Source organism: Hyperolius riggenbachi, chromosome 1 (genome assembly GCF_040937935.1).
Source record: "Hyperolius riggenbachi isolate aHypRig1 chromosome 1, aHypRig1.pri, whole genome shotgun sequence".
Classification (NCBI taxonomy): Eukaryota; Metazoa; Chordata; class Amphibia; order Anura; family Hyperoliidae; genus Hyperolius; species Hyperolius riggenbachi.
Window position 1 is genome coordinate 571,809,551 of NC_090646.1, and position 16,385 is coordinate 571,825,935.

Consider the following 16,385-nt stretch of genomic DNA (forward strand, 5'->3'; position numbering starts at 1 on the left):
AATCAAGCCCGAAAAGATAAGCCCTACTGCGCATGCGCCTCGTGCAAGCGATCAGGCTTCGCCATTTCTGCAGGAGCTGAGCTGCTATTGCCCCTGCACTGGAGAAGGTAGATATTACAGATTACAGGTGCTACTGTGTCACAGCAGTTTCAGGGCAGCCAGCACTGTATTCCTGAGGTTTAGGGGGATGGGGGAAGCCTCATTAGGATCCAGAGGCTTCCCCCTCCCAAGGTAAGCATTTCCCAGGGATTTTTTAATAACAGTCTCTTTAACCTTAGCGGTAATCCAGAGTCCGGCTCAGGACAGAAAGCCACAGAACAGGGTGGTAATCCGTTGCCTGAGTGAGTTTCATGCAGGAGCTGCTGCAGACCCCTCTAAGGTAGGTTTTTCTTCCTGTTTTTAGGGTTTAAAAGCTTATGAAAAAAATTGCATGGCTTTTAGAACCTAAATCTGGAGATAATCATAACGCCAGGGAAGATAAAACCTTTTATATCCCTGGGCCACCTCCTCTCAAAGCTTATCACGAACTGCACATTCAACTTCTATTGTTCTCCAAAGGGACTGTCACTTTCCGCTATTTAGTACAGAAGACACCACATACTGGCAGAGAGGCACACCACTACCTATGCAGCTTGGCAGTATTACAGAGAGAAGAAATGAAAATCTGTTTCTGGAGTAGTTTAATAAAATAAGCCACAAAATACTTTACAAAACTGTTTAATGCATGCACATCAGATACAACAATAAATTTAAGGAAATCAATTATTTAATGATGTAAACATTTTACAAAAGCTTTTCATTATACAGGTTTTAACAAAAAAAAAAAACTACCATAAATCAGTGGCACATAAAAAGTCTCTTATAACATGATCCCAGAACGACAGGACACACAAAATAATAGCACTTGTTCCTCTGTCAGTTTTTAGAAATCAAACTAAATGTCAGGTTGGATGAACACTTGCAAGCAATACTAACAGAAACCATTTAGAAATAACAGTATAAAAAATAGTTTGTAATCCAGTTATAAATGACCGTCCAATAGCGAAACACGTCAACCGTCAGGTTTTGGGATTGTAGACTTTGGCATAATGCAGTGAACTGTAGTTCTTGACATTAACAGACGAAGGCTCAAAAGCTCATACAAGTCAGTTCAAAGTGTTAATCGTGCCATTTGCGCACACATCTGTCAGCATAGTCCCACATGTCACAAGAGACGGGGCTACTCTGTGCTATTTTTGGAAAGAGCGATTGGAAGTGATATTGTGAATTTATCTCCAGGTGTTCACATGCAAGCGAGACAGGTGTATGCTACCTGGTGTTGTTCGATACACAATACTGATTTTGTTTCTGCTGGAGGAGCTCTGTGATTGCCAGAAGCTTTTTGAGGACATGCTGTTCGGAGAAATAAAAATATGAAATGTCAAGATTCAATTTAAAGTCAAACTCATTAATTTAACAAGATATTGCTATAGGATTCTGAGCTAGTTATTTTTTTTTTTTTTTTTGGTGTACTGAGAACCTTTGAGCTCTGCCATTAATTTTATACTTAATGCTAGGTACATACGATACGTTTTTTCCACTCTATTTTCCATCCAACCGTTTTTTCCTATCGATTCTCTTATCTTCCGCTTGTTTTTCTTAACGTTTTCCATTCACTTCTATGGGAAATCGACCATAAAACTATCAGAAGGAATATCAGACATGATGGAATTTATCTATCGGACGCAAAAACGTATGTTGTGTACCTAGCATTACTTGGATTGGGTCTGTGAGTGAAAAAAGTAAAAAAAAAAAAAAAGTCACACATGGGAGGAAAAAAAAAAAAGCTAATTGCATATGGGCCCAAGTTTTCTCCTAAGAATTTTATCTTCTATTTAAAATTGTTTTCCAGCACTTTTCAACTGAAAAAGTACTGAAAGGTAGGGTTGAAAAGTACTGACAAAATTATTTTGAGTATGTTCTTGCTTTCTGGTGGCTTAATAGGCATTTTATTGACAAATTTAAAAACCATCACCTAGGAGACAACTACGGTGAAAAATTGTATATGGGCCATGAACAATTTTTCATCTTCTATTTAAAATGACTTACCAGCACCTTTCAACTGAAAAAGTAACAAAAATGAAGTGAAAAAGTACTATAAAAATGGTTTTGAGTATTGTATTACTTTCTGGTGGCTTAAACGGCATTTTATTGTCACGTTTAAAAATATCACCTAGGAGAAAACTTAGGAGAAAGTTTATTGCATATGGGCGAGGGGCCCTAGGAGATATTTTCACAACTTGTCAAAAAATGCCTTTTAAACCACTAGCAAACAAGAATACTCAAAATAATTTTTCTAGTACTTTTTCACAAACTTTTAATTACTTTTTCCATTGTAAAATGCTTAAAAAGTTATTCTAAAGAGAATATGGAAATTATCTCATAAGTGATAACCTGATCAATGGTATGTACTACACCAGGTTCAAATAAATTTTTATGAACCTACATATCAAGAAAGTGTGTTAAAGGAAGACATCAAAGAGAAAGTAACGTCAATGGATGGAAAAAAATCTTGATCTATCATTTCGGTATTTTCATTCTGGACCTGGGATGGTATCACTTCTTGGCAAAATACCCATTTGCGATTTTAATGTATATTTTCAATTTTTTTTTTTTTTTTTTTTTTTTTTTAGAACTGTGTATTACAGCCTGATGAAGGGCATTCATATTACAAAAAAAGCCTGAAACGAACATGTGTCATTGCCTTTAAAAACGCATGCCTACTAAGGTTGCAACTACTCATCAAGCTAAGCCAGATCAGTACACTTGTCAGCCTTCTTTTCTGTTGTCTATATAACATATTGTTCAATGTATGGAGACATATTGTCTAATGTGTGAAGACTGATTATGTGGAACCAAAGGAAACCCTTTTAAACAATTTTTTTGTCAGTATGTGTGTTAATAAAGTTTTCTAAGTGCTTTTTGTACCGCAAGACTGCATTCCAGTTCCTCTTTTTTTGATGACCTAAAAGTCCTTTTACTAGAACTATACAAGCCTACATATTGCTCCTGCTTCAACTGTCCTTTAAGTCAGCTGAGGTGGCTGATAACATCCGCCTCAGCTGATAATGAGGCGTGTGTATGGCATCCATCGATCCCCAAACCGCAAGCGATCCGCCTGGTGGATCTACTCATCCCCAGCGACACGATCTCATTGATCGCGTCTCTCCCCTGCCTGCCGCATGCGCTGCTCATCGTCTTTCAGTCATCATCGTTCTGCCACGCCCCTTCCACCCCCCAATAGCAAAATTGGCCCTTGTCATACCTTAAAAGCTAGGACTGACAGAGGAGTCAGCCTGCAGTGCCAGAGATCATAAAGATATGGAGATGAAAGAGAAACATGTGACAGTGTGGAGGAAAGTGAGCACAAAGATGGCACATTACAAGAGCAGTGTCCCGAGCCCAGAAGCATGTGGGAGTGGGCGAAGCAGGGCCATGATAGGCATGCTTACAGACAGAACTCCCCCTTGTGAAAACGAGTAGGCAGAGCTAAAACAGGGCTGTGCAGGCCAAACATAATGTAATCTAGGGCAATCACTTGCGGGCCAAACTTGATGGCACTATTTGGCCCACACAAGTAGGATTTTATCTGACTGCCATCTGGAATCAGGAAGGAAATTGTAAGGCTTTTTCATCTTCCTCTGGATCAACTAGGATATGTGAGAGTGCAGGACAGTTTTTTTTTCTTCTGGCTGAGCTTGGATCGATGTCTTTCAACCAAATGATGTGACTGTTTTGACCACATGTAAAAGCACTGGCACACAAGAGTGGAGCGAGTACCTGCTGTGCTCCTCGCTCGTTGCTGATAGTTCGGAGTTCATCAGAATGTGTCACACACATCTCGTGCAAAGCTGCCAAGTTACGGGACAGGTCGGTCCTAGAGTGTTCAGTAGTATCGGGGAGCTCAGGGACGTTCTGAAAAAAGTGGAACACATAATAGTAATATTGGCAAAAAGACGACTTAATATTTGTAAAAACTTCTTCAGTCACATTTCCTCTAAACACAAAGGCACGAACAATTGGGAACAGAAGCAATATTTAGCCATTGAAAGAAGCAGGAAATGTAGCGAAAGATGATACATTTTACAGACAAAAGCTGAAAGCTTTCAAGACAGCTCTGATCTCTTACATCATATAAAATATACTTCCTATTATGCCAAACAAAGACAACTGCACTGTCTCTGAAGAGTGAAATATCAAACTACTCCAGCAATGAAAGGTATCACCTTGCTGGATTTCGTATTCACACAGTAAATATACAGCTCACAAATTATAGTTTTCAGATTACGGTGTTAAATCACCTTCTATACGTCTACTGTAGCACTAACCTCTTAATACAACAGGTACACAGGTGTGCTCTGAGGCTGTATATTCTATTATACAGTGTAATGATGACTGTCTAGCAGGAAGTTGGACTGAAAACAGGTCTGAATAAGCAATGAGGTGACATCACAGAGCAGTGTGAGAGAAAGCAACATGCCATCAGTTTTTGATGGCGTTTTGCTTTAAATGTTTTGTCTCCATACATACTAGGTATGCTTTCATGCAGGTCATCTGGATTTCTTCTAAAAGGCTGATTTCTTTTCTTCTAAAAGGCTGACAAGCACTTCTGTTTTGCAGTCTGTCAGTTGGGTTTGAGAGAACTCTAGTATCCCCTATGTCTCAGTGAACAACATACAGAAATAAATGACTAAGTATTTAGATTGTTCCTTTGCAAGGGCAGCGTTCTCTCTCTCCCTTTAGTTTAAACTAATTACCGTATTTTTCGGACTATAAGACTATCCTGACCATAAGACACACTTAAGTTTAGAGGACGAAAACCAGGTAAAAAAAAATAGATATATACTAAACCTGGTGCATCCATGGTGCAGGGGCATCTTGTGGATCCTCTCCCCTCCATCTCCCCAATTATTATGCCCCCTTTTATCCACTTTGTGCCTTCTTTGAACTTCTTGCGTCATTCTCTGCTCCTCCTGGGTCCTCCTTTGCACCCCATATGACCTCCTCTGTCCCCCTGCATCTCCTCTGTCTCCCTGATGACTGCATCTGTCCCCGTGTCCTCCTTTGCTCCTTGTCCTATGTCACTGCGTCCTTCTCTGTTTCCTAAGTCCCCTCTGTCCTTTGCCGCCATCTCATTCTCTGTGCCCGTGTTTCTGGTGTCCTCCTGTGTCTTATCTGCCTCCCTGCGACCTCCTGTATCCCCTGTCTGGTGAACCCAGTGTGCCATCTGCTGCCCTGTGCCCTCCTGTGACCCCTCTGTGCCATCTGCCCTCCTGTGTGTGTTCCCTGTGTGACATCAACCCCCTATGTGGGAGCAGGTGGCACATGGGATACCGGACAGAGGGGTCCGGTATCCCATGTGCCATCTGCTCCCATCTCCTCCTGTGTCCCCAGTGTCCTACTTTGACACATCACCTCCCCCCCCTTCTGGTAAGTTTTTTGTACCGTACTTGGCATGATAAAGGACCTCCATGCAGCCATCCAATCCCCCCTCACTGCCTCTCCAGCTGAGCTGGAGTCTTGTCAGGCCAGACATGCTGGGATGGAAAGGACAATACAGTACAGCACACAGTACCAATTAGAGTCCTCATCAACGCACCAGAAGAATGACTGCTCCCTAAATAGTATATCCGGGGACTCACTGTCATTGATGTGATGATGAGGACCTGGCACGTCCTCCCCTAGCTCCAAGTCCAAGTAGTGATCAGGTCACTCCACCACACCACTATCACGGCCGGGCTTAGGACTAGTGTCTGGAGAAACCGCAGGTTACTAAGAAGGAGCCATGCAGCCAATCACGGGGGAGCCGATGGTCTCTGAGGCGGGACCATGGCTTCGCCAGAGGGCCAATCACTGCATTCGCTGCTACTGAGCAAGTGCAGTGATTGGCCCAATGATGGAGCCATGGTCCCGCCTCCGAGACCATCAGCTCCCTCGTGATTGGCTTGCAGCGATTGTCCGTATGGTAGGGCAGGATCAGCTAGAACCACGGAGAGGGGGACTGGATGGCTGCATGGAGGTCCCAGAGACCTCGTTAATTGGCTTGCAGCATTGCCCGATTGGCCGCATGGACCCTGGAGGCCGCGACACAGGGCAGGATCAGCTGGAACTGCGGGGAAGGGGACTGCATAGAGGTCCTGGAGACGACATTGATCACGCCAACTACCAGTATGTACCATGTCAGAAGGGGACAGGGGGGCAGGGCAGTGAGAAGGAGGAGGAGACTAGGGACACAGGAGGGAAGATGGCACATGGGGACTCCAGTGACACACAACGGTAAAGTAGGACAGAGCTAGGGGGTACCTTCAGACTATAAGACGCACTGACTTAACACCCCCCCCCCCCCCCCCCACACACACACATTTGGGGGAGAAAAAGTGCATCTTATAGTCCGAAGAATACGGTACTGTTTTAGGCACGGTTACCACTTGCGCTAGATCACATGCCAGCAGGAGCCGACCGTGCAGTGTCCACTCCGATGGTCTGGCTAGAGCCTGGGGCAGGTGCATTTCCTCAGACTATATGGGAAACGCATCTGCTCATCCGGGACTATCGACTTACCGCAGCAGATCTCACGGATCTGTTGCAGAGTGACAAGTGTGATCGGCTCCTATATATAAAATAGAAGCCGTTCACTGTAAGCTTTGAAATGAGCAGAGAACGGACAAAAAAAAATGTCCGTTCTCAGCTCAAGTGGGAACAGCCCGACTTTTTATTAGTCTCTGGAACATTTATTTACAAACTCAGTGCAATATTATGTACTATTGTCTGTATTATGTACCTACAGTTGTTTCTTACTATGCACAGCTCCAAGGAGAATCATGGCAATGTATACATCTATAATATTCCTAAGTATACTAATGACTGGAGGAAAGAGTTGTATTTAAAAACTAATGTTAATGGGATTATTCACACTAGAGCGTTTTGCCGCGATTTTGGCAAAACGCTTAAACACTAGTGCTTTTAAAAAGCGCTAGTGTAATAAAACCCTATGGGCCTGTTCTTACTTGCTTACTTATTTGCGCTAATTGCCGCAAAATCGCCCAAAAGCATGAAACGCGCCGCCTGCAGTGCTATAGAAGAGCTAAACGTGATTGCGGAAAAATCGCCACAGTGTTCAGTGATTTTTCCACGTGAAATTGCGGAAAAATCACTCCTGCAAAAATCACCGGCGTTTTGCAAACGCAAGTGTGAATGGGCTCTTAAAAACAAATTGTCAAGTTTTTTTTATTTTTTTTCTTGCGCACATGTGAGATCATTTGCAACTGTGGAAAAAAAACACTTTTCAAATCAGATGAACGCACAGTGGCCCATATCCTATTAACTTTTCTCCAAGGAGATTTTCTCAAAAAATACCAATAAAATCCCACCATGCAAGAAAATACTCCAAATAAGTTTGACTTTTTTTACCTACTTAGTTCTTCATTTGTTGAATGCTGAAAAGCTATTTTGGGATAAGATAAAAAATTATCTCCTGGGAGAAAACTCAGGAAAAAAAAAAGTGTATTAGATACCGGCCTGTGTCTGAAAAATCATGTGCGAAAGTGTGAACTCTCCCTGAAGGAAATAAAATGTTATTCTGCAACAAGAAAAATGGCTTTATGATCTTTTTATACTAATCCTTGTGTATATGAGGAATTTTACTCCAATCAGGCAGAAGTGTTTTTTTTCCCATCAAAAGTGAAGCACAGTGCTAAAAGGCAACTTTCACAGTAAAATAGTTATGGTAACTCACCCCAAGTTCATCTAAGAACATGATCATGCGATGTTTATTGTTCTTTATAAATGGATTCACACCTTCCATATAGGGTTCCTGGAACACACAACATTTAAAAACAACTCAGTACAAAAAGAATATTTGTGTAAGGGATGAGTATAAATGTGCCAGGACAAACATGCTGATCACACAAGTTAAAGTGGTTTTCCAGGACTAAAAGTTAAACACGGCAATTAACAGCCCAGTCTCCTCCCCCTCCCAGCGATGTGGTTCAATATGGATTAGTGTAAAGTGTTCTTGATAAATGAATCTACTGAGCTGTAGAATAATCGTCAGCTATTGTAGGTGTGGGATGAGACGAAATGTGAAGCTGCTGCCATTGCTAGTAGACTGGAAAAATTAATGTAAAACCCTTGCCAGTATAATGGTAAAATTAGATAGAATGGTAACATCAGAGAGATGAGCCCTGCTAGAGGGCAGATGGAGGTCTCTAACTTCAAGTTTAGTTAATGCTGGAAGACCACTTTAATTTAAAATTGACTTTTTCAGTAATCTACAAACCACAAGGTAGTTTGACTGCCATTCAAATACAGAATATAGTATAATCATTTACAAGATGCAAGAAATGAGACAGAGGTGTAAATGTGTGGCAAGAAGAGATACTCATAGGATGTACATGTTACACAATTACACCATACAAATCTAACATTTAAAGCCACACCAGCAACAGTTACAAGCTACTATACACAAAGTACCAGTTAAGAGACTGAAAAATGATCCATTGAAAACAGCTTTTTAGGCCATAGTTTTTCGCAGATGTCAACTGGTTGCACATGGAAGAAGAGGGGTCAACTAGTCTTCACCAGTTTCAGAGTGTCATTTTCATTTAGGGCAGACTAAAAAATACAACCTAACTGCTATAGGGCTATGAATCAAATAATCTACGCCTTATTGAAAGATTTCACCACAAAAATTGAATATAAATTAGAATATCAGTTTCACAGTCTAGGATAGTGCACTGGTAGGATCTCGCTCTAAACTAACAAAAGATGTGTGAGGCCTGGGACCCACTACAAAGCGCAAAGAGCTATCGCAATCGCTAGCAATTTGTGGTAACGCTTTGCATGCGATTTTGGGACCAATTTCCCTGCTCCTATATAATACATTAGAATGGGAATGCTCCCAAAATGCTGCATGTCCTGCAATTGTGATTTGCCTAATCTAGTGGAATCTGTCCATCCATCCATTTACATTGGCAGGGCATTTAGAGATATCGCTAGTGATTGAAAGCAATCCCTAAATGTTCAAAAGCACTCTAGTGGTAGGTAATCAGCTCTGCTGAGACACCAATTAGCTCACCTGTGAATGTTTGTAGTACTTGAGGACAGGGTTGGGAAGCCCTGCAATAGGGAGAAGTGGTAGCAGCTGCATCTTAACAGCCATTGAGTTTTTCCCAGCTAGAATCATCATTCCTGATTGCAAGTCACATAGCAGTGGTTAGGAGGGCATGAGACAGGCTACATATGCTGCATTATTATGTGAAACTGATGTCTCCTTCTAGTTTAGGAGGAGATCTTGTATTTGGTTCAACCCTTGGTAGATCTGGTACTGCAGGTACACTTTCTGCGCCTTCAAATTTGCCCTGCTGACCATGTAAAAAGCTAGGTGCTACTTGGTAGCAAGCACTTGCCATTCTTTGGAGAGTAGTTGTCGTGGTTTCCCAGGTGGTGAGGGCACTCGGGATGCTGCTAAAAGGTGGCCCCACATACTTATTTTTTTTTATTTCTTCATTCGAGAAAAACAATACTTTTTTAATTGATTTTTGAAACATGCGTTACATTTTTCCCCAACTATAAAAAGAAAATTGAAATCCCCGAAAAAAAATAAATTGCTTGGGTCTTAAAATCAAGAAATGGACTGGATATTTCCTACATCATTTAATTTTCATAAAAAAAATGGTAACGTGAAGCCACTCCCAATTTACTTCTATCGATAAACACGGGACATTTCTCACTCAATTAGAAAAAAAAACAACTCTTTTCTTTCTGTATAACCAATGACTTATCGAATTGCAGTACATTTAAATCTCTTCAATGTATTGTGTGTGGCCATCTTAAAGAGTATTTAAAGTAAAGAAAACAAAATGATCCTGGACTGCAGGGGAGAGAGTCTAAATGATACAGAATTGGAAGGGGGGGGGGGGGGGGGGGGGGGGGGTTTCGGGAGTGGATCCTTAGGAATTAAAAAAATAAAATAAATAAAATTACCTACTCCACCCTTCTTCTTTCATTTCTCCCCCCTCGTAATGGAAGCTGTGGTGTGTCGGGCCGAGCTGGGGACAGGCTGTGACAACGCAGGCAGAAGTTTCCAAAGAGTTCAGGGAACATGGCCACTACTCTGTTCCCGTGGAGGGGTAGCTGTGTCCCCATAATGTTGGATCGGGTAAATCATTAACCCTGAATCCCTACAACATTAAAGTGATCCTGAGCCAAAGCTCGGGTTCAAAATAAGATAGCAACCTGAAGAGAGGGGAGTCTCAGGATCCTATTGGGGCTTCCCTCAGTGGTCCGATCTCACCCTATGGCTAAGCGTGACCCCCTCCACATCGGGGCTGTGTAGCTTATCGTCCAGCAGAGTGGCCGCACAAGCCCACCTGCGCAGTAGCACGGAGCCCCCGGCTCACAGTGCATGCACGGGCTCACGCAGCTATTGTGCCGCTATGCTGCAGGAAGAGGAGCTGTGCGGCCCAATTTGATTAGCAACAATGACTTGACACCAATCATCCAGGGGCCGCACACAAGTGACGGGGGACATCAGAGCAGGGAGGGAAGCCTCAATAGGATCCTGAGGCTTCTCTATCTTTAGGTAAGCATCTCGTCTTGTACCCCCACCTTCAGCTTGGGTACACTTAAAGAGAAACTCCGACCAAGAATTGAACTTTATCCCAATCAGTAACTGATACCCCCTTTTACATGACAAATCTATTGCATTTCACAAACAGACCATCAGGGGGTGCTGTATGACTGATTTTGTGATGAAACCCCTCCTACAAGAGGCTCTGGTACCGCGGTACTCTGGGCAAACTGCCACAATGTAACAATGTTCACAGACAGGAAATGGCTGTTTACAGCTGTCTGTAACAGCCAAAACAGCTAGGAGCAGCTTACATACCCTGCCCACAGTAAAAATGTCACCTAGTGATAAATGTCAGTATGTAAATCTGGGAGAGGAAAGATTTTACAATGAGCAAACACTGACTAAATCATTTATACATAATTATGGTAAAAATGAAGCACTTTTTTATTACATTATTTTCACTGGAGTTCCTCTTTAAAGAGCCTGGCATGACAGGCTGTGACTTTTTGCACTGGAGGTAGTCTTTAAGGCTTTGACTTTACACAGTGGGGAAATGATTTGGCAAAGGAAAAATTTAGGCCAAGCTTCCATTTAGGAAGAACTCTACAGATATCCTCAGGGAAAGTAATGCAGCTGAAAACTAAACAAGTGTTTATTCACTGTCAATCTGACAGGTCCACTTTTACATTTGCAAACACATAGTTACAATTGCTTTGAAAAGAGTAACCGGACTATGTGGAATGTATGTGTAGAAGACATGCGTGGTATGTGATGTGTAGCTGTGGTCTGCATTGTACACCATGTCTGTCACAGGCACTGAACAGTAAAGCAATGGAGATACAGACACTGAACCCTCTCTCACAGTAGATTCAGATGCACGGTTAAAGCTTTTATTAACACAGCGAAAACACTGCAATTGCAAGAAGCGCTGGCTGCAAATTCTATTTTCGAGATTTAAAAAAAGATGAAAGTTAAGAAGGGGCCATTTCTGCAGGTTTCCTTGCAGATATTTACTTTGTGCCTGCAGTACAGTGAGAGTGGCAAAAGAGGATGAGTGATGGACTACACTTACAATGAAATGGAGGTCATGCAATGGCAAGTGCAGAAGCGTCACCAGTTAATAAGTTAAAAGAAAAGGCTTTTATTCTTACAGCTCCAGAGTCAAAACCGCAGCTTTGTGGCACAGCAGCATCATGTCCCTCCCGTGCCAATTAGAATAAAAGGAATTATTATTATTAGATTGGATTATGTACTTCGTGCATACAAGTGCAGCAACTTTCCAACTGTTCAGGGAAAATACTCTATGCCAATACGACTTGGAATGGATGATATAAAACAATGGTGTCTGTGCTGCATTGCACATTAGCATACATTAATTAACATTCAAGGATTGACAGGAGGAGTCCTTGTTGCTGAAATTTGTGAGCCAACCTGCATAAAATAAAGACCTAGAAAAAAAATCATACTGACAAGAGATTTGTCCAATTCATTAAAAGTGTACCAGATGCAAACCACCGATCAAGAGAAGAGGGAAGTCTCCGGATCCTGCAGAGGCCTCGCCATGGGCAAGGCTGGACTGCCCAAAGGAATCCGACAAGCTCTTGTCCAATTCCAAGCTTGTGACCACTCTCCCGCCGCACTCGTGCAAGAAGAGGAGCACAGTCGTGATGTGCAGGTGGGTCCCGGGCAGCGCAAGAAAGCACATTGGGAAGCCTTAGAGGAACCCAGGGGCTTCACTCTCCCCAGTTTAGTTGAGTTTTGACCCATAGTTCACGTTGGGTTCTCTTTACAGCTGAACTCCAGGCAAAAATATATTTTTCTCTAGATGTAGACATGTTCTGCATGAAAAGAACATCAGCCCACCTCTCCGCAGTTTATCATGAAAGGATCATATTTATACAAGTACAGGGTGTGATCAAACTGCCTCATTTCTGTAACCTTTTCATCTGGAGTTTTGCTTTAATTAGAAACTATGGCCTATTTATAGAGTATGCACCCCTCCCCTAAAAACATGTGGAGGATCCCTTTTATTCAGGTCATGCTATATCCAAACAGAAGAGTGATGTAAGCTTCAACTGGAGAAGTGCTGTGTTCTAGAAGATGTTCGATCACTCCAAAACATTTCTTCAGCTATAATGAGTGAAGGAGATACCTACATGCTTCCAAAAAGTAAAGGTAAACCACTTAGGGCTTGTTCCCAATACAACTTGTGTTTCGTGCGGCTACGTGTTCTTTGGTGAGACTGCATTTTGGCATTTTATCTATAGCATGCACGTTGTGGATGCTAAAAGCAATGCATAAAATGCATGCAAATCTGTCCAGTGGGAAGGAATTCTTGCTTTGAGATAAAGGTGTGTATACACCTTCAATATGCCAGAGGTGAGCAGGCAACACTGTTGGAGAACAAGTCCATACAGGTTTGTCCCTTAGCTAAAGCCGAACGCTGCATTCTGTTGCCATGGGGAGAAGAGGAGGAATGAGGTTATGATGCAGAAACAAGCAGCTTCTGGAGGGAAGGCAAAGGAGAACAGAGCACTTAGGGGTCACTGTTGCTTAAAGGACACCTAAAGTGAAAGGGATATGGAAGCTGTCATGTTTATTACCTTTTAAACAATACCAGTTTCCTACGGTTCTGCCGAGATAAGTCTAGTGTGTGTACAGAACTTAACAGCCTAGCTACAATTCAATATGCAGATGTTAACAAGAAACCCCTGAGTAACTGCACTGCCTAACTTAGGAAGTCTAATCCTACAGGTTAACAGTCTATATACTCTGCATATTTCTGAAGGTAGAGGTGCACTACTGAGGGTGGCAAAGTGGACATTTTTCATAGAGAAGTATACTGGCTCACAAGAGGAATTAAAGAGGCTATGTCACACTTGAACAATCATCTCTCAGCATAGGGTGCCTTTTACACCATTTATCATCGTCTCTCAGTGCTGTTTTATCATCCTTACCTAAACACTTTAAAGGATACCTGCAGACACCTAAATAAAAAAAGTTACATAACCTCAGAAGAGGGAAGAATCTGTATCCTATAGAGCCTTTCCAGTCATCTCTCAGTTTCCTCGTTCCCCTGCTGTCCAACTTCCAAAGGTGAATGGGCTTCATATTAGTCCACGCTCACGAGTGCGCAGTAGGAAGCCACTCGTCTTTGGAAGTATTAGGAGACCCAAGTAATTCCAAAGCTTTTAGGAGACCCAAAGTCTTCGACATTAAAGTGGGATCGCATAAACTGGGGCCCAGTGGTGGAATAAGAAGACCTGGAAGGCTCTAAGGGCTCCTTCACATCTAGAACGCATGCAGGAGCCGTTCTCCTGCACGCGTTATATGCCCTGCAGTGTGTCGTCGGTATGTAGCGGTGTGACGCAATCAGTGGCGGTAGTAATTAATTGAATCCGCAAAATGCCAGCTCCCGGGGATTAAAAGCTCCCGGGTGCGTCGAACCGCAACACATCAAAACGCAGCACCGGCTGTGAAAGGTAAAATGAAAGTCAATAGCTTTTCATTTTACCTTGGTTAAAGCAAAGTTTCGACTTTGCGTTAAACCGCAGAAAACTGGCTCTGGTGTGAAAAAGCCCTAAGGGATCCAGGGCCATCCCTCTTCTTATGCAAGTATGTAACTTTTTTTTTTTTTTCCATATGGCTATGGAAACAGGTATCCTTTAAAGGACTTACGAGGCCAAAATCCTTAAAACAGTCAAGTACCTGGAAGATGTTTAAATGCACGGAGGACGCTGTCCGTGCCCTCGGTGCCGTTCCGCCGGGTCCCCTTCCTGAAAGCGCCCCCCGTGCCGATCGCGACCCCACAGGCCGGGTCGGGCTCTCATGCCGCTCCTAATATGGCCGCCGGAGCTGGCCGCGGCTGCGCAGTCCGCATTGCCCCGAGTGCGGCTGCGCAGCCCTAGGGCCAACCCCTCCGTTCCACGTTACAGTGCGTGGTTCGGAGGGGTTGGCCCTAGAGCTGCGCAGCCGCACTCGGGGCAATGCGGACTGCGCAGCCGCGGCCAGCTCCGGCGGCCATATTAGGAGCGGCATGAGAGCCCGACCCGGCCTGTGGGGTCGCGATCGGCACGGGGGGCGCTTTCAGGAAGGGGACCCGACGGAACGGCACGGAGGGCGTCCTCCGTGCATTTAAAGGAGTACTATCGATTGAAACGACTTTTTTTTTTAATACTCTATATTAGTGTACACATTACCACTAGTGCTAGGGGCACTTTATTTATTCACCCAGGTCTCTCTCCCTCTATCCCTGCTTAAAAATTCATTTCTCACACAGCTCATAGTAGTTTGGGTCACCCTGAGCTGCTTGGTTACTCTGTCACACAGCTCACAAATATATTTCACTGTGTCACTCACAGCATGCAGCAGACATGAGGAGAAATAGGCTGATCTGAGGTGGTAACAGGTAACTAAATGAGCTGTAATATTGCTGGAATATAACAAGCTATAACAATAGTCTGTGTTTACACTCAGACTGGTTGCCTGCTTGAGGGATTCACTCCAGGCTGCATCCACTTTACAAGCTGCTGAGAGGGGCAGACCACTGTCTACAATTAGCATTATTAGTATCTTTATCAGTAAAGAGAAGCAAAGATAATAAACACACATTGCTAGAATCTTTAACCCCTTACCACCATATCAACAAGATTCTTTCAACAAGGTGATAATTAAACTATAAACTGAGGAGTTGATAGCATCTCCCCTTTGCAGAGACATGGTCTAGCCCTCTGGGAGCTCAGTATTAGATACATTTTGTATCCAACACTGACACCAAAACTGACCGAGGATTTTACAGCTGAGAGGAACAGCTGTGTGAGGAATCAAATTGCTCCTAGTACTTGCCCTAATGTGTGCTACAACATACAGCATTTAAAAATAAATGCATACATCAATAGTATTCCTTTAAACATCTTCCAGGTACTTGACTTTAAGGATTTTGGCCTCGTAAGTCCTTTAAAGACAATGCACAAGTTCAGCACTAGCACTTGATCAACATCTGCATAATGAGTGTCAATTATCAAGACTATTGGCAGGAATAGACAGATTACCTGCTCTTTTATATTTCTGGCCATTCTCCTTCACCTCATTAGAAATGTAATGTCCTTTATGCAGAGTTTGTGTGAAGAAAGGCTACAGGGGTGCCAATACCATTCTGTGATGGCTCCAGAGGCTGTACACATCTGTGGTACCCCTACCTGCAAAGTGTTTCTCTATCACTGTCAGGCAGCTTTTATTCTGACCACTGTTTCACTCGGAAATTAAGACAGTAGTTGAAGAATATAGGTCTGTAAAGCCAGGTGTATTGGTATAAACTCATATTGTTATGGGTGTTTTGAACAGGTTTTAGACTTTATAGAGACAGTCCTATAAAACAGCATAGCAAATATTTCATTAATATTCAGCCAATATGTAGTTTTGAATATCACTAAAGGAGGTGTATTTTCCATACTCCATCCTACCCCCTTCAGAAGGTACTTTACATGACATGGAACAAGTGCCTAGATTTTTTACCCAGGAAAGAGACGCCTTCATTTTAAGAGACAGTGCAAACATATATGTTCAGTAACCCAAAGAACTTAACTGCTTTTGTCATTCTCTACACCAATTTCCTCACACAGCCCATAATGCACTGCCTCAAATCAGTGCATATACTTACTTTGGATCCAAATTCAACCAAATTAGCTAAATTTTGCAAAGACTTGGCGACCAGCGTCAATGTTCTTGCAGCAGTTGGAGAAGGAGAATCTGAAAGTAGAAAGTGCTAAACTAT

General features: G+C 42.8%; 1 protein-coding gene across 1 annotated transcript in view; it reads right to left on the reverse strand.

Annotated features, from left to right (window-relative positions):
* Nucleotides 1-701: 701 nt before the first annotated feature.
* The window catches only part of RASA1 (RAS p21 protein activator 1), a 107,518-nt gene continuing 91,834 nt past the window's right edge, over nt 702-16,385 (reverse strand). Inside the window, exons 22-25 of the mRNA XM_068247916.1 lie at nt 16,272-16,360; nt 7,775-7,852; nt 3,820-3,954; nt 702-1,392 (exon numbers count right to left, since the gene is read on the reverse strand). Of these exons, the coding sequence (XP_068104017.1) occupies nt 1,309-1,392; nt 3,820-3,954; nt 7,775-7,852; nt 16,272-16,360 (386 nt within the window). The 3' untranslated portion in view covers nt 702-1,308. The remainder of the gene's footprint in view (nt 1,393-3,819; nt 3,955-7,774; nt 7,853-16,271; nt 16,361-16,385) is intronic.